Below are 22,973 nucleotides of genomic sequence, written 5' to 3' on the forward strand. Positions count from 1 at the left end.
CACTCATCCATGCATCCATTTCAAGCTATTTATTTCTATTTTCCAAATTTAGTATTAAAATATTGGTTAAAAATTAATTTCCTGTATCTTGATGTGTATATTTTGAGGTAAAGGAATTTGTATCGTAGCATAAGACGCTTGTTACCTAAGTTACTTAAGACACTACGTAAGTTACATCTCAGAAATTTGTTAAAATAAACAGATAAGTTTTATTCTCCCAAGATTTTGTTGGCTAGATCGAGGCTGAGCTGAGGCATATGAATTTTTGGGAAACCAACCAAGATATTGATAAGACATTTGGATTCCTGTATTGTGGACCTGTTATCTAGAAATCATTTATTCCCAAAGGAATCAGCTGAGAAGTATCTGCTCCCTGTTGTTTAACATGATTATTCTTGACATACCATAGGAAGCTCTCTTCTCTGAAAAGAGCCACTAAATTGTAAAGGTGAGGGCAAGGTGCTTTCTTTAGACCGAGTATCAGGAGGATGAACATTGACCCTTTTTTCAGTTTGGTATTGTTGGCTTCTGGGGATCCCTCTTAGAACCAGCCTACTGCCTTATATTACTGTACAGATCTGGGTGTTCTGTAGCATGTTACCCAAGCACTGTCATACGTACATACTCACAGCAATGCTTTGATCCTTGTACGTATTCCTATCCTTCCTGATGCCATTCTTTGTGGCAGACTTTGTCTCCAAACTTTTCCACCAGGAGGAACAAGGTAACTTTCTGGCTTGTAGGAACTCTAGTACCAGACCAACCAAGAATGGCTATAGGTAATGAATCGTTGCCTTTCAACCCACTAATCACCTTGTTGCCTTTACTCTTATATAATTAGAATGAAGGCATTTTTCCAGTTCTCACTGTATTTTCTCTCCTCTTTTCTGGATCTCCACTACGTAGGAACTTACACTTTCTCCAAAGTTTACCAAATTGTTACCTATTTACCAATTTACCAAAATTGTAACGAATTTTAAATTCACAATGTAAGAGTTGTGAGTCAGGGTGCTAGATCCCACATACTCCTTGCCCCATTTCTCCACTGACACCCATATTAGTGCATTTGTCGCAATTAGTGTAACGTACTCAGCATCTCCTTTTGCAAATGCAAACTCCTTTTATCCCCCCCGCCTCTAGTAATCAACATTTTATATTTAGATTCACTGGTTTTTGTAATGATTAATTGTAGCTCCTGCTTAGGAAGGGATTAAAAAATAGTTGGTTTTGGTTTTCTGTGCCTGACTGACTTTATTTAGCGGTAAGTGTCCTCCAATTCCCATCTAATTTTGCTGCATACAACAGGATTTCATCCTCCTTTATAGCTAATATTCTGCTGTGTATGTATTTTATGCTTTCCTTATCCACCACGTGATGATGGCCACCTTGACTGAGTTGCTGTTCCGGTGACTGTGGGTATCTTTCTGATGCAGTGAGATCATATGTTTTAGGTAAATATCCAGTAAATGAGATTGCTAGATCCCACGGAGACCCATCTCCAGTGTTTTCTGTGATCTCCGTATGTTGTGCACAGTGGCTGCACCAACTTAAGTTTCCGCCATCACTATTGTACATTTTACATCTTCCTACATGCTTTTTTTCTCTTGCTTCTGTTGGTAGATATTCCACGTCTGCCCTAATACAGTAAGTAAACCTTGAATTGGTGCTTCCCACTCAATGGAGGTGTTAGTAAGCACAATAACACACTGATACATGCATCTGGATTTTCATTTCTTATAGAAAATGTGGTATTTTCTTCCTTTGGGAACTTTTGTCTCCCATACTAAGAGTTATCCCCATCTTGCTAAGAAAACAGTTAATTTTTCTTCCGGGTTATAGGTTGCACTATTTGCAGGTAGATTGTAATAATTTCTGCCATCTGAACACATATAATTTAAGAGGAATATGTATGTATCTTTTTGTTGTTGATGTTAAATTCTGATTGATGAACATCCATGGCGTTCTGACTACTGTGTATAATAAGGGAAGAGTGTGAAGTGTAGCTGGGCAAAGTCTCCTATTGTTTCATAATGTGCTACACATATTTATGTATTTATATGTGCAAAAGTCCGCCAGGGTAAGCAAGCCCAGTTCCTTCACCTCCTTTGATTTGAAATCAATGCATCCAATCGCTTCTCGGCCTTTTGGCTAAGGTCAAATGTTGAAGTCAATGCATCCAAACTCCATTGACTTAAGTGAAAGAACATACTAAGCAATTTTATGATGTTGTTAGTGATATGAGATCTCATAGTTGAAAACAAGAGAAGCTTAACATCATAAATGAAGTTAGGATAAAATCAAGCCTGCTGAAACACAGTGCCCCCACACACAAGAACACAAAACACATGCCTTCCACAGGGTCTTTGCTTCTCTACAACAGTTCTTTACAGTGGAAAGAAAAATCAGAAATACATTTAGCTTTTCTTAAGTGTTACTTGTATGTCCTAAGACATGCTCTTTTGCTGTGGCTTGATATGGCCTGAGTTTAGAAATTTTTCCAGAAGATTCTTTCATTGAATGAAAAGAGCAGGCTTAAAAATCTCTCATATCATTACTAAAAAGCAACTAGTATTTTTGTAATGAGTGGCATTACTAAAATTAAAAACAAATACGAGAAGTATTGTTTACCTTGTTCTTCATCCTCCGACTTCATTTTTGTTTTTCATAGTTGTTTGATGCTATTATGTAAGAAGTAAATGTAAATGTTGTTGTGAGAAACTTGGTAATATTCTATCAGTTATAATTGATACTGTTCAAGATTGAATCATTTCACTAAGGCACCTGAGTATTGGGGTGTGGGATATTGTACCAGCTCCATTGATTTTCTCTCTATTGTAAGGGTGCACACACCTTTGAGAATGTCCTGTTCACAGATTTAGGAATTATAATTCATAATAGCTTTTCATTAATAATACACTTGCATTGCATTAGTGTAGAGAATGAAAAGGTGGTTAGGATTTTCTCATATATATATATAATGGGAAAATAGGGGAGAAAAAAGAGGACACATGTTATAATGGCAATGATTCTATTACAGATTCTAGTTTTTTTCCATGCTTCTCTGTTATTTCCCAGCTTCAGAAATTCTGATTAATACGTGAGAATCTGAACAAATCAGGCAACTCTAGTTGATGCTTACTTGTGTTTGTTGGCTTGTCCTAGGGGAGTTGCACACTTTTCTCATGTTATTTTTTTCCCATGAATTCCTGCGTCTTGCCCATGTGCTGAGGCACATTTTCTCTGTCTAGAGGTATGAGACATACATAAGTAGGCATAATTAGGACTTAAAGATGAGTATATTACTGTAGCCATTTTAATGCCATTCATTCATTTTTACTTTGGTGAACTCTATTTGTGCGTTCATTATTGCATGTCCAAGATGATACAGGCTTACAGCCTGGGTATTTGCAGATGGGGATAATCAAGGGAGATGTGTACACTGAGACCCATGGGACTTGTCAGGGGATATGAGAGAACATGTTATGGGATTTGTAAGCTGATGTGCTTTGGAGCTATAAAGAGACTGAGGAGCATTGATCAATCTGAGACTGAGCTCTTAGATACTTGCTCAGGTGAAAATCCCAATGTATTTCACATATTTGTACCTTGTTCCATTGGTCATTGAAACTACTTTCAAAACATCAGTTGAAAATGTAATTATTGATATGTTGCTGCTGCATCTGTCTAAAACATAATTATTTCATGCTTAGGTAGATTTCTGTATTTTGCAAAACAGATCCTCTTTCTGTGGCTCATTCCTGTTTGTATTTCTGATTAAAAAAGAATTCTACATCATAACTTAATGAGACTGTCCAGAAAAAAGTAAAATTCTCTCACAATACATTAAAGAAGACAGAATAAAATCAGACACCTGGGAATTTTGGATAGTGTAAAAACAAAGCAAGGACTAATTTGGTTGATTTGGTTTTTTTTTTCCACCTAATATTTTTAGGTACAAGCCTATGCAGAAAGTGGATGGAGTCACAGATGGTTTCACAGGAAGTGGTCAACAGACAGGCACATCTGTTGAGCAAACTGTAATTGCCCAAAGTCAACATCATCAGCAGTTTTTAGGTATGAGAAGGTTTAATGCATCTTAGCTGCTGTCGGATTTTCAAAACAATACTCATAGTAATTCCTCCAAATGCAGTGTCATAACAGATGTTAATTAGAAAGGTTTTGTTGTTGTTGAGGAGGGTACTGAAAGTGTTCACATAAAATGATAGTGATTTGCTTTCTCTTATTCACTGGTGCTTATTTTTAGAATGTCAGGTTATTTAAGACTTTTTAATGCATATGAGTTAAATACGTATTGCTACAAAATTGTTTTTTCATTATTTAAACTAATTGGCTTTTGTGGACTAAATTGTGTTGTGTTTACCTGTAGTTACTCTTGCAGTGCCAAGAAAATTCTTATTTCTTGGATATGAAAAACATACATACAGTCTTGGATCTGAGAAATTATATTGTAAAGAAATAATGTAAAGAATCAATGGGTCCATGGCATTTCCCGTTTATTCTGAGTTGTCTGAAGAATTAGTACTAAATTAAACTGTCATGCAATTCTAGTAGCCACATTTGTGTCTAGGGTATATGAGAAGGCGATGACCAAAGTAAAGGATATTGGTTGTGCAGTGTTGGCAGGAGCGGAGACTTAACTGTCTGTTATGCCTTGTCCAGGAAGCACATGTGATGTCCCTGTCTTCTGTGTGGAGAAATGTTTCATGGTCCTTTGAATGTAGAAGAGTTAGGGGAGTCATGGCTACCGGGAAGTGATGCTATGTAGACCCATCAAACCCCAAAGACTGTGTGCCGCTGCAGCCAACAGCTTGTTCATGCTGTCAGCGGACTTCAGGTTTATGACTATATAACAGATACAAGCATGCTAAGTTTAAGGCCAGATTTTTTTTTATGTAGTTCAGTGACATAATAATAATACATGTAAGTAAAATGGTATCAGACTCGAGATACCAGTAGGAGGCTGTGATACCTGATTCCCAACATAATTGTAGTATTAATTTAGTTTGCAGAAAATCCTTACGTGTATCCTGTCTACATTTTGTGCTGTAGAAGTTCCTGCATTTTTGCTTGTATGATGTTAAGACAAAAAGCTTTGGCTCTTTGTTACCTTTTGTCTCCAATTTTTTTTCCTCATTTTTAGTCTCCCTTAAATTTTCACTCATTAATGTGTAATTGGCAGTTTCTGAGAGAGCTGTTTTTGCTGTTGTGTTGTCATGGTAACAGATGCATCGCGAGCCCTTCCAGAGTTTGGAGAAGTCGAAATCTCTTCCCTGCCAGATGGTACTACCTTTGAGGATATCAAGTCACTGCAGAGTCTTTACCGTGAGCACTGTGAGGTAAGGCTTTCCAAATGTAGTATGAACACATGCTAGGTCTTGCGAGACAACTTCTTAAAAGAATCCAACTTCTCAGATGAAGCTAGTGCCAATTCTTCTGAGCATTTCTTTGGGCACTAACGAATTCATTTTTTTTCCCCCTTTCTTGTCTCAAGGTGAGAAATACAGGAAAGTGAGAATAAATTTTAGTCTGTGTTTCTTAAGCCTGTCCAAGTAGGAGTGCTTTGCTGTAGCAGTTCTTATAGGTGTCCACTATACCAAAGTAGGTACGTGGGTACATGTTTGACACACTGTTCGTTCTTTGTAATGCATAAGATTTATTGCAATTTCCTGTGTCCAATAGAGAACTGGATTAAAAAAAAATAGGCAAGTTATAGATTGGAATACTATACGGTCCTTATAAAGAACAACCAACTTTAAGTTTATTAAAAATAAAACAGGTTGCAAGATTTGGCATAGAGTAATGGGCAAGATGCAAAACAGTGCATAATCATTAGGTCACTTGAGTGAAAGAAAGCACGTATGTGCATGCCTTCCCAGCAGAGAATGCAAATGAGTAGAGAGCAAGTGTCTCTCTGAAGGAAACTGGGTGACGAGAGCCTGGGGGACGGGCTTAATTTTTCAATAGGTTCCCTTTAGCCTTTGGATGTCTGCATCACAAATGTGTATTTTTCTTACCAGTAATTTCTAGAGATGTTTAGCAGAGCATGTTAAGCGTCCTTCCCAGATGGTTTGAGACGTCAGTGTTGTCCCGTTGTCGCAGATCATGGAGGTTTCTGCTGGTGCGTTCTGTCGCTGCTCTTCTCCCCTTCCTCCCGCTACTTTGAAACGGTCTGCATTTTTCTAGAAGGTGTGTTCTCTCCATGCCAGCATGTTAATTTACCTTCAGCTCACCTGGTAGCGAAGGAATAATGGACTAGCATGAGAGTTTCTTAAGTGCCTCTCCTTTTGAAAGAAAATTTGATTTAGAATTTAAGTAGCTTTATTCCACGGGTGTTTGTGATCTACTTGGAAGTCAAAGCTAGGCTGTTGGATTTGCTGCACAGTCCTCCCGGCTACCGACACTGCAGTACGCACTACGAGATCTGAGCTCGTAACAAACACAGGTTTTTCTTTTCCCACTTCAAAAAGTTAGAATTATTTTAATGAACCTGAGAACTTGTCAAGGGTGATGGGTTATTACCAACCAAGGGCAAGTTCTTTCCTTATTAGCATAACATGCACCAAAAGTGGATCTCTCCATGTCCTGCCAGCTCCTAGCACATGCTGGAATAGTGGAAGCTACTTCATGTTCTTTCCCTTTGACTGTGCTTTTCCCAATATTTGAGAATTTCTGGCTTATGCTTATAAATAGAGTTAATTCTTTCTGTGCTGTCATCATCATAGTCTATAAGGATTCTGTCTAGGTTCTCCAAATAGCCCCTCATATCTGCATGTCTGGGTGCACATTGCTTTAAGCATACCAGCCAATGCTAATACAGTTTTCATTATTTTAGTTTCTCATACGCATGCAACAAATAATATGAAGCGTGATTCTTTATCTCACTAGGTGTTTGTATACAGTAGGATTGTTCTAAGTAAGCACTATTGATAAGATGGGATTATTATTTGGATTACAATTTGCATTATCGTCAGTATGCATTTACTGATATGGACTCTGTGAAGAGCTAGGGACATGTCATCTGTGTAGAAAACGACTCACCATAGATGGCGAAATATGTATTGTTTTCACTTACATTTCCTTCTAGATTTAATCTGAACATATTTGAAAGTGGGTAGACAAATGGTACATTTTTTCACTTTTAAAGTTGCCTCGAACGTGACTTAAATGAGTTTTCTTTCATGGAGTCCTGCAGTGGTAGCATATCAGATGAAGCTGCTGTCTGCATCACCTGATTCTCACATGGTGCCTGTTGGAGCATGGACTTCTGCACTTCCAGGCCACCTCTCTGCGTATGTGTCTAGCGAGCAGTGGGAGATGGCCCAAGTTCATGGGCCCTTGCGCCTATGTGAGGGACTGAGAAGCAGCTCCTACCTCCTGGTTTCGGGCTGGCTTCAGACTGGCCCAGCCCTGTCTATTGTAGCCATTTGGGGAACGAACCAATGAATGGAAGATCTTTTTATCTTCTCTCTCAATCTCATCCTCTCTCTGTTGTATAGATATAGATACAGATATTCTCATATATATTTGAGAGAATGAGAGATATCTGCCTTTCAGATAGCTAAATTAATCCTTAAAAACTGATTGTTTGAGCTCATTTAATTTGAAGAGATCCAAACTTAAGATACACTGAAATATCTTACTCATGTTTTTATTGTCAGAGAAACATTAGTCCATCTATTTGCCTGTTGGAATTGTTTAGTTTATCAAAGCCATTTCATAACTAATACTTGGTTTTATTGTGTAAGGAACAAATTTAATATTTTATGCCCTTTGGTGCTGGGAGGTTTTTTTTTTTTTCATCATAAACATAATACTCATTCAGCAGCCTTAACAATTGAAATGTGTAGGTATTAGGGAAAGCAACAATAGTTGCTTCACATGTTCAGAGATGGTTTTTAGTTTAGGCCCATGTTACAATTAGGAATATGGGTATAATAATTTCCCTCTTGAGAAGTTCCTGGTTTTGCCTAAAGTGATAGATAACCGTATATATGTGTTATATTTCTATGGCCTCCAGTTTGCACTGATATTGTTAATGAAAAGTAGTAATTAATTTGTCCCCTTCCCTCCATTTTCCTTGTCCAACTACTTGGAACATTTTGTGCTAGTTCACACAACACACCAACACACAGATGGTTATTTAATATTTGTAGAGCTCTTAGAGCCTGTTTACCATCAGCTGTTCTCTACAAAGGTGGCACATATTCTAAAACTATGAAGTTATTGTGTCTTTCAAGGTTTTTTTTTTTTTTTGCCTGACATACTTAGTTGCACTCTGTGGACTGCCCAGATGTTCTCCATTTTCTGTGAGTTCAGTAACTCTTAGCAAGACTTTCTTCTCTTAAGATTTATTTATTTTGAGTGGAAAGGCAGATCAGATTTACAGAGAGAAGGAGAGAGAGGGAAAGATCTTGCATCCACTGGTTCACTCCTCAAATGGCCACAACAGTTGGAGCTAAGCTAGTCCAAAGCCAGGAATTTATAAAATAAATTCCAGGAGCTTCTTCCAGGTCTCCCACACGGTTGCAGGGTCCCAAGGCTTTGGGCTATCCTCCACTGATTTCCCAGGCCACAAGCAGGGAGCTGGATGGGGAGTGAAGCAGATGGGTCATGAACGGGCACCCATATGGGATCCCAACGCTTGCCATTGGAGGATTAGCCAATTGAGGCATTTCTCTTAGCTCTTGTTGAGGCTTTTTCACCTGTCCTGTCCCCAATGCTACTGACATGAAACACGTTAAATTCTCTATTACCTACTTTTGTCTTTTAAAAAAGAGATCATTTGTTTTTAATTTGATCTAGACACATTGCTTATCCGTTGGTTCTGTGTGAATGCCTGCAGTACCTGGGGATGGGCCTCGCCAAAACCAGGAGACTGAGTCTTGGTCTTCCACATGGGTGGGTGGGATCCCAAGTACTTGAGCCATTTACTTCTGCCGCCCAGGATGTACATCAGCAGAAAGTTGGAATTGGAAATGGAGTAGGCATGCAAAATGTTGGGTGTGGTTGTCCCAGTCGATGTCCAGCATAGTACCAAACATCCATCACCTTTTCAAAAAATCACCATTTTATATGTCTTAAAGAGAAACAACGCTTCTGTCTTTTAATGCTCAAAATAGTGAAAGTGTCATGTGTTCTTTGAACAAGAAAGTTGTCCTTTGATTTTGTGCCTGCTTTTATCTGAAAGCTATTTTATAAATTAATTGTGATGGAAGGATGAAATTAAGTATGCTCATCAAAAACTAATAGGGAAAGTGACAAATTTTAGTGTCATCATAAAAAAGAAAATGCCCTTGATAGGCCTAGAATGTGTTCTAGAAGATAAATCAAACGAGTGTGAGTTGGTGAGCCCCTCCCCAGAAGCAGATAGATAGTCTTAAAGCTGTTCTCTAAAGGGAGTGTGCACAGGTAAGATAGGCTCTGTTAAATTGAATGGGACCTGTTGTGTAACCAAAGATTGATGCCTGCCATGCTTTTTCTGGTGTCCTGAGATGCCTTAGCCCTCTGCAGGCTGCTGGCCAGGCTTGGGGGCTCCCAGGAGTAAGCCCACGATCAGCAGCCTGAGCTAATTCAGTTGCAGCTTATCTACCACACATAAGCACCTGCACACCCATCACTTCCATGCTCACCATGGCTCACGGTCACCTGTCCCCCAGAGGACCAATAACATTTGAATCTGTGCTCTCTGCCCAGCTGGGTCTGAGAATGGAAAGAGTGACAACACCCATGTACACTATAAATAGAATGAGCTGTGGGCAGAAAACAAAACACAGCAGAAGCAAGCAAGCAAGCCCTGGGAGTGGAAGAAAGAGAAAACGGGCTGTGAAGCCATAACGGGCTGTGAAGCCATGACTGGCTGAATCCTTCTCTGAAGACTTTCTCTCCTTTTTTACTTTTTTTCCTAGTGAACCTCTATTCCCTGTTGTCGTTCTTAAGCTTTAGCTGTGTTTCACCAGGCAGTTAACCCATACGCCCATAGGAGACCTTTGCCATCCGACATCGCTTCATTCATCGCCACAAGCCGTTGTTAAGATGGTGTGGATCTTGTTTTGCTTTGTAGGCGATATTGGACGTTGTCGTGAATCTTCAGTTTAGCCTGATAGAAAAATTGTGGCAAACATTCTGGCGCTATTCTCCCACAACTCCAGCTGACGGCACTACCATTACTGAATCAAGGTCAGAATCAATATGCTTTTCCAATTCATTTTCATGGCTGAGTAGTTACCACTGAGCTAATCAATTAAAGATATGTATACCAGTTGTGAACCTTCGAGGTAACACTGAGTAGATTGATGCTTTGGCCATTCCAGAAATAAACCACAAATTGCTCTCTTGAGGTTTCAGTGTGGATATATTGCTCCCATTTTTATTGATGTGGGGGACTGCGGTAGAGTGATTTCATCCTCATGGAATTACTGCCTTTCATACGGTCAGAAAACCTGAATGTTCACAGGCAGCTCTGGGGGAGCGTTTACATGTTTACTTATATGTGTTTATATCCAGCTGTCGAGGCACCAGTGCCATGGCGGTTAGAGTTGTAGCCTCAGTACTATTTAAGAAAAATATTTTTAAAGTCCATTTTCTTTTCTATCCTCATTTGCCATCTATTCATTTGCAACATTTATTCACACCAGCAATCTGAGTGAAATAGAAAGTCGACTTCCGAAAGCCAAGCTCATCACTCTGTGCAGGCATGAGTCTGTCCTCAAGTGGATGTGTAACTGTGACCACGGGATGTACCAGGCTCTGGTGGAGATCCTCATCCCCGACGTCCTTAGACCTATTCCTAGTAAGTTCCACGCAGACAAGTACGGATGCTTTTGTTCTCATACATTCCACTCAGGAAGTTTGGGGAAGTGACGTTGCAAACTCGAATGATTCTAGTCTCATTTGGATTTGCCAAGTAGAAAACATGCAACGTAGACTCTTGCATGAAAGCAGCCTAGAGCAAAACTGTAAAAGGGGGAGAAGGATCTATGTCCAATCTTTTATTTTCCTGTTGATAAAAAAAAAAAGGCCACATTGTAGATTGGTTGCCCCAAAAAACCAGTTGTAACACTTCTCCTGGGTCATTCGATCATGAAGAAATTACTCTTCCAAGAACACAAACCCTTTCAAAAAACAAAAAAACAACAACAAAAAAACCAAAACGACTGAAATCTCTAATTGCCAGGTTTGCCTCTTACGTGGTCACTTTTGATCTTTTGATTTGAAATGAGTTTATCTTGGTTTCCAGTGAAGTTGAATACCTTTTACAAAAGCGTTTGCTTTGTCAACTACATCATTTTAAGAACTAGAGATGCAGTTTCCATTAACAGTAACAATTAACTGGCATTCTAAGAGAAAAATCTTTGTTACTGTGCTAACATTGCATTCCCACCATGAAGCAAATGGGAATTAACCTTGATAGGTTAGATTAGCTTTTTGTAAGTGATGGTGCTTTTTGAACTCCCTTGCAGCAAACAAAGCTATTTACTCTTAAGTATCAATATAAATGCTACCTACAGATACTGTGAGAAACAGTTGACACTCTTTTACACATATATCTGCCTGGTACACTTCCCACTGAATGCTGAAATTAATAAAATAACTTCCATCTTTTGGCTTGTGAAATTGGCAACCGTGTGTGAGTTGCATCAATGTATTCTAAAAAATATATATAAGTAGAAATTTCGCAGAAGGGGAATGTGGTAATTCTTCTTTTTCAAATTACAGTAGACATCCTCAAATGAAAAATTCTTATATTCCCCACTGCCTTGAAACAGATGCTTAGATTCCTTTCCTTGTAATATCAGTGAACACACACACACACACACGTAGGAATAAGTAAACTTGTGTCCGGCTGGCCTTGTCTAACAGCTGTGTACCTTATGATGCCTTGCACTTTGTGTGCGCCAAGGATTCTGACTGAAGGTTGTTTCAAAGCAGCGTTGCCACAGTTGTATGTTCCTAAATCTGATATTTCGTTTGTTTTGCTCCTGCTCCCTGTGCTTGGAGTGATAACCTCCAGAGATGTGGGATGTTCCATATGGTACCTCATTAGCCTGTGACATCTCAGCACCACTATGCAGTTTCTCTCATGAGATGGAACAGTGGATGCCAGGCAGGGCTTCCTGTTTTGAGGCAAATCAGCGGCATCCGTAATTAATGAAAGAGTTCTTTCTGATTTTGCCTCTCCTTTTGCATCACCAGACTTTAACCTGGGAACGTGGCAGTTCCCGAATGTAAATCGTGCATCAGTTACTCTTGACTTTAAACTCCGTAGCTTTAAGTGCCTAGCGCACTTGACCTTTGTTCTTTTGTAAGTTTTAATTTGAAAGCCAGTCTATTCTGACAAGTAATTTGTCTCTGCATTCAGCAGACAGCCAGTCAGTTTTATTTCTGGGAAATTGCCAAAATGCCTCACCATTCCCACCCAGCCAAGGACATCCAGAAATTTAATCGCCATTCTACAGTGAGGCCTAACAAAATCAAGCTCAATATATAGTTCAGAGAGCAGTCTTCTGATTGCATGCATTTTTAATATCAGTCTTGAGCAGGTTGTAACAAGCCAGCTTTAGAATGCAGTTGAAATTCCAGGTCAGCTGTGTATGAGCCTGTACAATTTGTCAGTCAGTCTGTGCAGTTTTGATCTCACATGGATCCTTATCAAGGAAACAAACTTAATTATATTTTTAAAATTTATGTTTTCCTGACTGCCTAGTACTTCCCTCTACTATTTTCTGTCCAGATGGAATTTCATTTTTTAGTCAAAAAAAAAGTCTGTACATCACACTAATTTAAAGTTAGCTTAAAGCTACTGTATGCTAAAATACATTTACCTGAGAATGAGAAAAAAAATTAAATGCAAAGTATTGTGTAAGAATTCAACTGGTAACAAATGTACAGTTGCGAGTGTAATTAAAGATAATCTAGAGTGTCATTTACTAGAAAAAAAGACTAATAGTTGCTTAGTTTGCAGAAAACTCTTATAATTTGTCAAGTTTCTCTAAAACCAGGTTCATTTTTTCTTTAAAGATTATGCATTGGTTCTAACGTTTTGTCATAGGCAGCAATTATTCTGTGTGAGCTCAGGAAAAATGTAATATGCAGGTGGCCTAAATTGAAACTGGGACATAATGTTATCAAGTTTCAAAACGGGTTAATTTTTTTTTTTTTTACTCTTTTTCATTTCCATTCATGCCTGCTCTCCATGGTCCTAGCACGTAATGTAATACAAAGATCTTTTTCGTTCTTTTTCTTTTTTGGCTAACATAGGAAACTGGAGGTTTCAACGTTAGTTCTTAAAACATTTCTGATTCCAGGGTTTCTAATAGAGAGCTCTCCTGTTTAAGAGTCTTACGTTGTGGATATTTTTCCTGTTCAACATTTACATCATTTCAGTCTTTGTTGTCGTCTGACCAATGCAATAAATCTTTTTTTTTTAAATGAGCTGCTTTTGTTAATGAAATAGTAAATTTTTGTCTTTTGCAAATTCTTTCAAACACCTTTGACAAAGCAATAGAGAAGCAAGTCAGACATCTTTTTGCACCAAAATGAATACCAAAAAGAAAAAAAAAAAAATGAAAAGCATACCAGCGTTAGCATTAGTGTTATGGGGAGCCTTGGCCCAAAAGTATAAATCCTTGGTTTCTTATTCTAGACTGCAGATTTTGATAGCACTTTATAAGCAACCTAGGAAGGTTAATTTTAGGTTGTGGGTACTTCAACACTGATTCAATCCCTAAAACTGCTCCTTATGATACGGAGCCTTGGACAAAGAGGAAGTTAAATCCTGTGGGATGAGTTGCTTCCAACAACCTCAGCAACAAGATCCCTTTATGTAAAATGGTAATAAATATTTCTGACAACTCAGGATACTTGAAATCACTTTATGTGTGCCGTAAAATATCCTATTATGGGTATCCGTCATCAGTTCAAGTTTTTACCATATGCAAGAGAGTTTGGAATGGAGTCTGTTAGGAATATATTTTAAAATATCGACCTCTGTGGCAGAGATTTCCTCACACTGGTCTTTCATCTCTACCTGCCAGGTGAACCGGACAAAAACTAGCTAAAGTTTTTAAGTCAGATAATTGTAACAATTGGCCTCACTTTTCAGCTAGCTAAAATAGATAGAAACATAAGACATTGTGTTGGTTTTCTTTTTAACCAGACATGTGAAAATGGCTTTTAAGGTTTGAAAAACAATCCCACGGAAGAACTTTAAAAGGGAATACTTTTAGCTTTGAGCAAAAACCTGATGAAAGGTGTATTTTGTCTGTGCTAGAAAATATTCACAACTGGTATATGTTGTTGTAAGGGAAAAAAAAAACCACAAAGTTTAAATGTTTTCATTTCCTAAAACATGGCATAAGTATCTGGGAAAAGAATGGCTTCCAGAAAAGAAAATTCTGTAAAGCCTTACAATGTTAGGAATAATGTTACAGTTTTGTTGATGAGGACTGAATAATATTGAACGTTGGGGATGTGTGTTTTCCCTTATTCTAGTATAGATTAATATTCTTTGTTATCTTTTTTTCTTCTGCTTTTATTCTTTCACATTTAGGTGCCTTGACCCAAGCCATTCGAAATTTTGCGAAAAGCCTTGAAGGTTGGCTTTCCAATGCCATGAACAACATTCCCCAGAGAATGATACAAACCAAGGTGCACTTCATCTCTTTGTCTTTTCCTTTGTGTCCAGGAAAGCGTTTCCTCAAGGAAGGAATTCTAATTGTTCGATATTACATGAGGGATGCGGCTTATTTTCCTGGAAATAGGGCCACTTGTTTCCATGTGGTCCCCTGGCATTGATGCCAGGTTATTTTATTGCAAAATTGGACTGATGATAAGTTTTGTCTTAATTCGGGGGCTAAAAATCAAATTCATAGCTGTTCGTCATTGCCATACCCAGTGTCCACCTCCCATGAGCTACCTGGTGGTTCAGTCTGCTGTAAGGTAGATAGCCGGAAGTTCTTGTAGCTGGCAAGTCTCTTTGCGAACAAGCAAGGCGTTGTTTTGTCTACATTACCTTAAAGTTTGCAGTAAATATTCTTATTAGTAAAGGCAGCGTTTCACTGATCTGGCCATCTTAGCTTGTTACTTCAGACCATGCTGGCAGTATATATTCAGGCTAGTTAAATTTGAATTTTAAATTAAAATTGAGTGAGGTGAAAATTTAGGCTGCTTGGTTACACTAGCAACATTTCAAGTGCTCGGCTGTTTGATTTGCCCATCGAATACTGTATTGGGCAGCAGAGAGGTGGAGCAGTTTCTTCTCTGCATAAAATTCCCTTTGGCAGGACAGCTGTAGAATATTACATTAACATGGACACACACACAGCAAGTGTTACTGCTTGTGAGAGTGGGATCCTTTCCAGCTTGCAAAATCACGGTCACCACAACACGTCCAACAGCAAAAGCCCTTCCCACCCCAGTGTCCTCCAAGTGACTAGAGCAGCAGTGAAAAAACAAAACAAAACAAAACAAAACAAACAAAACGAAAACCACATCAGCCATCTCCTTGAGCGCCGGAGTTGATTCGTCCGATCACTAAGAGAGAAGATGTTTTCCTCTCCTGCAATTAGCCGTAGGCGGCTGTTCTCGGCTCAGCACTCCATCAGTAAAGGCGGTTTCTCGAGGCAGAAGCAACAGCATTGCAGCGGCTGTGACCTCAGGGATCAGTACACTCAGGGTCCCACCCTTCTCTGATGGAGTTTCCATGCCAACTTGAGCAGCTACTTAACCTCTTTAACACAGAATGTGTTTGTAAGGGGATGTTTTTGAGAACTAAACAAGGTAACGTGTGTGAGGCACTTTAGCCCAGTGCCTGGCAAACAGCATGCCTTGATGAACAGAAACCACAAAAATGGAAAGAAAAAGCCCAGACAGTTCTAAGGGCCTGTGAGCCCAACAGTTTCCCCCCAACAGTTTCCTTTAGTCCTAAAATATCTCACTATCCTCTTTGAAAGATTTTTTTTCATTTTAAAATTTATAACACAGGTTTACAGAAACAAGGAGAGACAGACAGAAAGAAATTGTTCTCATCTGCTGGTTCACTGCCCAAGGGGCTGCAATGGCCAGAGCTAAGATAACCTGAAGCAGGCCTGGCAGGAGGAGCTTCCGCAGGGTCTCCCACGTGGGTGCAGGGTCCCAAGGCTTTGGGCCATCTACTACTGCCTTCCCAGGCCACAAGCACAGATGATGATAAGTGGAGCAACAGGGACATGAACTGGCACCTGAATAGGATGCCAACACCCAAAGGTGAAGGATTAGCCTGTTGAGCCATAGTGTGGACCTCCACATCGCAGGATTATTGCAGCACAAACCACCCAGGCTAGTTCGGAGTGTTGGGATAGACTCTCCCAACACGGTCCTGCTCACTCAACGCTCAGAAAGCAACATCAGGGTGGTAGAAATAATTTTTATTCATTGCAAAGCATAGAGCATGTGGCCCGGCAGCTATTCCTTAGTCCCTAGCTCCCTGAGGAGTTAAGATAAAGATTCTAATAGTTTGAAATTGGGCCCGAGAACTGTGCTTTCAGCTCGTGTTTGTGTTGGGCTGATTGGTAATACCTTACACTTTAGGAAATTTAGGATGGCCGGGTGGGCCTCCATTGGTCTGGTGTAGGGAGAGGGTGTTCCATGTCAGTGTTGATAACCTGCTGGTCCAGACCTGGAACTTTCCTGCCTGCAATTCCCTGGAATTCCCTTTTTTTAAAAAAAATCCATCTGGACAGTGCTGGCCAGCAGGGTATTTTGTGTTAGAGAAAGAAATGACTTTTGGAGTCCAGTGTTTGGAGCCTTATTGGACCGGCTGTGCCCCTGTCTTAGTTCAGTGAGTTCCGTTAGATGCAAGATGCACAAGGACACCTTGGGCAAAGGGAGACAGGTTATACACTGGGTCCTGCCTTTACCTGTGGGGTTTGGTCTCACTGTCGGGAATGTGCATCCTGTGCCATTACCACCCACTGCCACCCGACCAAAGGATTGTCCAATTGCTTGGTAAATATATATATGCATGGTCACTCAATACAGTGTGGTTCCATACACTCCTGTAAATATGGCTAGGTTTTTCACATTTTTAAAATCTTGGAATCATTGAATTTACTCTGCGTATAACGCATTTCCATGAAATCATAAGAGCAGGTATTTATCTAGGCTTTCACTTTCCTTCTTACTTTCCTTCTTACTTTCCTTGATGCCTTCTACCATAAAATGGTTCTTTCAGGGTCACAGCAGGAAACCAGGATTGCATCCAAGGCAGTGGTGGGTGGGCGGGGCCAATTACAAGAGCTTTTAAGAAGAGGTAATCTCCAGAGGTGCCCCAGGTAAAGCACCTCAGGCTAACAGTTGAAATTAGACCTGACCAGTTGAAAAGTGAAGAGGTAAAACCTTGCCATTAAAATCTTCCTTCTTTTTTTGCCCTACAACTGTGTCCAGAAAGGGAGGGCAGAGGTTCTGAGAGAGATTCTGCCCATTCTTCCCCTTCCCTCCCGTCTCTGACTGTTGCCTCTCTGGTCTTAGCCAGAGAGCAAAAGAGGACCGTATCATTTAAGCCTTTACTGTCACTGAGGCAAAGCTAGATGGAGAAGAATGACAAGCAGCTTTTCAGGGGCAGCTAGAGATTTCCTGAATAACCCCTTGAAAGAAATTCCAATTAATTTTCAAAGAGTATGTCTAGCTGCTCCTCTGATAGGTTTATTACCAGTATATTTGCTTATAAAGGTTATCCGCTCTCATTTTATCTCAGAATCACCCAGGTTTCTATTCAATAAAAAGCAATTAAGAATGAATTTGAATGGTAATGGTCTGAAAAGTGTTTTTTAATCCAATTAAAAAGGCATATCTGTATACTTTAATTTTCCAGATTTATTTTTAAAAAGGAAATGTTTGTATTTGCCTACTTTCTAATTTATTACACTAAAATAGGGTGAAAAAATGAAAACCAATATTGTTTCTACTTTCCTGGACAAAATCATTTCTAGCTATGGATGAGTAGTTCCTTGCAAGATTGGCTTAATTAAGGCTGCTCTCAAATGTCAAAGAATGTGGGTGTTTGTTTTAATCTTGACCTCAACCCGCTCACAGGAAAAATAATACTTGGTTGAAGAGACTTAAATGCTGTAATTTACAAGTAAACTCTAACCAAGTGAAATTTCAAGTAAGCGTCAAAGGGAAGCATTTAAAATTCTGCAAGAGAGAAAAGATGTAAAGATAATGGTCATTTGTTGTACTGGAAGGAAAAACAAAATCCCCGCCCACACTGCCGGCTGCATTGGGTATCCTCACAGGTCGCCGCTGTAAGTGCCTTTGCCCAGACTCTGCGCAGGTACACGTCTCTCAACCACCTGGCCCAGGCAGCTCGCGCCGTGCTTCAGAACACGTCCCAGATCAACCAGATGCTCAACGACCTCAACCGGGTGGACTTCGCCAACGTTCAGGTACTATGCATTCACACCACTTTCCCCCCCCCCCCCCCCAGTGGGCACTGCTCCACACCTCTGCCTTGTAGGTAGACTGCCAAGGTGTCTGGTCTTGTAAGGTGATTAGGAATCTTACCCAGCTTAGACCAGTAATTCACAAGTTGGTGACGATCACTCTGTCAGCGAAATGAGACCCAAAAATTACATCTCTCACCAGTGGGAGCTTGAGCAAGTTTCATAACTACAAGGAACTCAAACTCCTAGCTCCAAAGCCAGGAGCCAGGAGCTCTTCTGGGTGTCCCATGTGGGTGAAGGGTTCCAAGGCTTTGGGCTGTCCACAGCTGCTTTCCCAGGCCACAAGCAGGGAGCTGGATGGGAAGTGGAGCAGCCAGGATTAGAACCAGCGCCCTTATGTGATCCTGACACTTTCAAGGCAAGGACTTTGGTGACTAGACCATCGGGCCAGGATAGGATTAATAGGATATTAATAGTAGATATTGTGTATAATATATGATATAAAGTGTTATAGTAATAGGATATAATAACACCCTAATAATTTGGAAATGGTGTCTGTCCTATAGAATTAATCATAGTAAGACAGACAAATATAAGGTTGATATTCTTAGAATCAGCAAAGTGTAGCTTAAAATAGTAAAATTACATGTAAGTTTCAATATTGTATAGTACTCCAAGAGTCTGAAAGTTTGAAAAAGTTCCTTTCAAGATAGCTATCAATCTATTCACTATTTCATTTTTTTCCTAATTATAATCTTTTCCTGATATGTTTAGGATAATTTTTCTTTTGTACTCTCATTGGCTTTCTGGTCTCTTTAATTGTAGCATTCTAATGACAGTATTCTCTAATCACATACAAGTGTTGTTTTTCTTCTGCATTGTTGACTAAATGGGTTTGGGTGTTCTGAGCTCACAGCCCAAATGTTGTACATACTTATCTAGGTATTTAAAAGGCATCTGTGTTTGGAAGTTTCTGAAGACTTGTCAATGTGGTTTTAACCTTTTTATAAGTTAAGAACATTTTTGAATGATCATTCTTGAGTTTTTCAATTAAAAAAAAAACTCTAGTACACTCCATGGTTAGCACGTTTGGTCTAGCTCTCTAAAACCAACTTCTAAAAGAATCACATGCATAAGTCATACTGACAAATAGGGTGAGTGATGAAAAAAAGGGGGGTGGGAGGTAGGGAAATTATAACAGCGTCTGAAAGCCAGAAAAATGTGTCACGGGTTCATTTCTTTGAGTAATGTTTTAGATTAATAATTTTTTTCCTGACAAAATTTAATTCCCAAACAAATAATGAGTTTGAATTTCTGGAAAGAAATGAAATGAAATTTTGGCTCAGGTGCCTGTAAGATTTTCCTCCCTTTTATCCACGCACAAGCCAGGGTGACCTCGCCACTGTGGTGCAGAGATGCAGTCTGGTATCTGAAGAACTTCCAGAGATCTGCTGTACAGCAGAGTGCGCTGTACTCTTAGAAAGGGTGAAGATGGCATTTTTTATGTAATTAAAAGGATACTTAGCTGTTAATAAAAACACGAAACACTTAACTCCCCATGCTTTCTTGATGCTTGAAAAATGTTCTCTGGCTCTCCTCAGGGACGACCCTTAAATCGCTGTAAAAAGACCTGTAGTCATTACACAGCATCAATTCAAGATCTTAACCATTCTTTTAAATAAGTGTGACAGTAAGCAGAGATAAAGTTGCAAGGTTACTAACTCCAGCTTTATTCATAATAATAAAACGGAGTAACCAACAGATGTCTTAACTGTATAAAATTGGTGATACAAATAATAACACCAAAATGAGGGTGGCTCCACATCTGCCTCCATGGAGAAAGAGTAACTCATTTCTGAGCAGAATATATAGTTTTATATATTATTATCCTGTTTTACATATTTATTTATGGATAAGGATGAATATTTTAAACACATACATGTGTAAGCTAGTATAGTTTTATAAATAGCATAATGTTGCATCTATTACATATGAAGGTACTTCACAAAGTTTGATCAGAATTGCAAGAAAGTTTTGATATAGATGCACATTTTTCATAATAATCATTTCCCATGTTCTTTTAAAAGCACTTTGAATTAATGAATACATATATTTTATGTGAATGTGAAAGCTTTGAGGTTATATACATCAACATATATCTCTTGTTTCTTATTTCTACTTGTATTTTCAGGTTTTTTCCTATAATTACATTTGCATGTTCTTATACTATGCAAATTGATGTTTAGATGGTAACAGCTAGCAGAGTTTATGATTAATTGGACAAAAAGAAACAAAACTAGTGGATCTCAGCAAGTGAGGTAGAGCAGGAGTCATAGATTTCCCTGGGGAAATCAAAGGAACTGGGATTGGGATTTTTTGCATTGGAAATGCCTCCAAGTTGAAATGACCCTTGAAGAGAGAGAGTCAAGAGAAGAGATGTGAAAACTATCCAGGGGATGGCGAGCTGAGATTTATTTGGCTGAATTGCTCAATGGTTTAAACACTCTTGTTAACAGAAACTTGTCTAAATTTAAACTTAAAACTAAGGTCTACCTAGATCAGATTAATTGCATGGCATCCATTTGGTTCATCAAGGCTTAGGTTAAAAACCTGGCACTCTGATTCACAATCAGATATTACCAGATAGTTATTTGTTGACCTGATTATTTTTATCTTAAAATAAAATGGCACTTGGAACCATCATAACATTTATGGCACCCACTTGAAAGTAGATCTGAAAGTCAGTTTTCATAGCAGCTACCATCTATGAGACCTTTCAGAATCAGGAGGAAAATTGCAGTCATCACATTTCTTGGCAGATAGTACATCTCCATTTTCTCAAAAGAGTTTTTGTTATTGCTGCTGCTCTTGTTTTAAGTTCTGTGAATTAATATGCATTCATAGGCTTGCCTTGAAAGTCCTTGAGATTTTGGTTCCCAACCCGTAAACTCCTACGGTATATTCTTCTACCTAGTTCCATTCAGAACTTATTTCTGTTCTAAAATTGAGAGATCATTTTTGGCCAGTTGAGTTTATTTAGCCATCTGACCTACCCGAAGGAGTCTTCTCCAAAGAATTTGTTTGCAAGTTTTGGTCAGGTGGGGGTGAGGACGGCCTTTAGAGGCAGTGTCAAAAACTGAGAATGATAGAAGACTATATCCTCTAAGTTCGTACTCCGACTTCTGTAAGGTAACTCATGTATTTTAGTCTTTTACACAGACTAGCTAATGCAGGAAACCAGGTCACAGAGTGAGCACAGAGCAATAGTAAGACCTTAGAGCTGACAAAGGTGTTTCCTTAGCAGTTGACAGGGAGTTGATCGTTTTCTCGAGTCATTTGCACCAGTTCAAGCTGCTATCGTAATTGGCCATGTGCGCATTAGTTCTCGGAACTGACATTCGGAGAGGAGATGCTGAGTTGAACTCTGCTTTGCTTTTTGTGTGCCGTCCCAGGAGCAGGCTTCCTGGGTGTGTCAGTGTGACGACAACATGGTTCAGAGACTAGAAACAGACTTCAAGATGACGCTTCAGCAGCAGAGCACTCTGGAGCAGTGGGCTGCGTGGCTTGACAATGTGATGATGCAAGCATTGAAACCCTACGAAGGAAGACCCAGTTTTCCAAAAGCTGCCAGGCAATTTCTGCTAAAATGGTCTTTCTACAGGTATTGTCTTAATTTTTTCCTGAGATTCCTTCTTGAGTTGTCTGTAACAGTGGGAGTGCCTCTGTGATAGAAACAAAAACATACATGACGAATTTCATTTGTGAGGACCCCCTTGTTTTAACTAGTTTCAAGCAGACTCAGTAAATGCAGGGCTTGGACACGAATCCAGAATTTTAGAGGAATATGTTTGGCTGGAATTGGACATGCTGTTGTAAGAGCTCTAGAAGTTCTCAAAGTTTGAACACCTAGGATTCCAGTGTAGATCATGTGTTCACAATAGTTTCTAAAGGCCTCTAAAGTACTTCCTGAGGCAGTTGACATAGGTGGACTTCTCCTTTGGGCCTTAGTGCCATGTTTCTTTGGTTCTGTTGTCCCTTGATCCTCACGTCATCGGCCCTACCCCAGCTGCATCACTACCACTTGGGAATGTGTAGGGAATGCAGTCCTAGGCCTTCATCCTAAACCTGCACAAGTCAGAGTTTGTGTAGACACAGCAGCCTGTGTTTGAAAGTGCCCCGGGTCATTCTAAAGGATGCTTGAAAGTGTCGAGGTAATTTATTTTGAATTCCAAGTGTTTGCTAACATTGCTGTACATTGGAATTCATGCAGAAAAGGAAGGAAGAAGGAAGGAACAGAGGGAGTGAGAATGAGGGAGGCAGGAAGGGGAGAGGAGAGGAATGGAAAGGAAATGGAGGGAAATGAAAAAGGGAAAGGAAAGAAAGTCATATTGCCTTCTGAGACCTATACTCTGTTGCAAGGCTTGAAAATAACATTTATTAGCAGTGGAGGTCAACATTTATAACACACACACAAACACACACACAAAATGGGTTGGCTGATGGAGTTGTTTTCATAAGTTACATAAATTCTTT

General features: G+C 39.4%; 1 protein-coding gene across 1 annotated transcript in view; it reads left to right on the forward strand.

The window, feature by feature from the left end:
- Window positions 1-22,973, forward strand: part of RFX3 (regulatory factor X3) — a 250,403-nt gene that overhangs the window by 203,734 nt on the left and 23,696 nt on the right. The window contains exons 8-14 of the mRNA XM_040988901.1: window positions 3,953-4,074; window positions 5,245-5,357; window positions 10,082-10,197; window positions 10,656-10,810; window positions 14,570-14,667; window positions 18,294-18,443; window positions 21,893-22,101. Of these exons, the coding sequence (XP_040844835.1) occupies window positions 3,953-4,074; window positions 5,245-5,357; window positions 10,082-10,197; window positions 10,656-10,810; window positions 14,570-14,667; window positions 18,294-18,443; window positions 21,893-22,101 (963 nt within the window). The remainder of the gene's footprint in view (window positions 1-3,952; window positions 4,075-5,244; window positions 5,358-10,081; window positions 10,198-10,655; window positions 10,811-14,569; window positions 14,668-18,293; window positions 18,444-21,892; window positions 22,102-22,973) is intronic.

The sequence above is a fragment of the Ochotona curzoniae genome, unplaced genomic scaffold, assembly GCF_017591425.1.
Source record: "Ochotona curzoniae isolate NIBS_2020 unplaced genomic scaffold, NIBS_Ocur_1.0 contig_50, whole genome shotgun sequence".
In the NCBI taxonomy this organism is placed as follows: Eukaryota; Metazoa; Chordata; class Mammalia; order Lagomorpha; family Ochotonidae; genus Ochotona; species Ochotona curzoniae.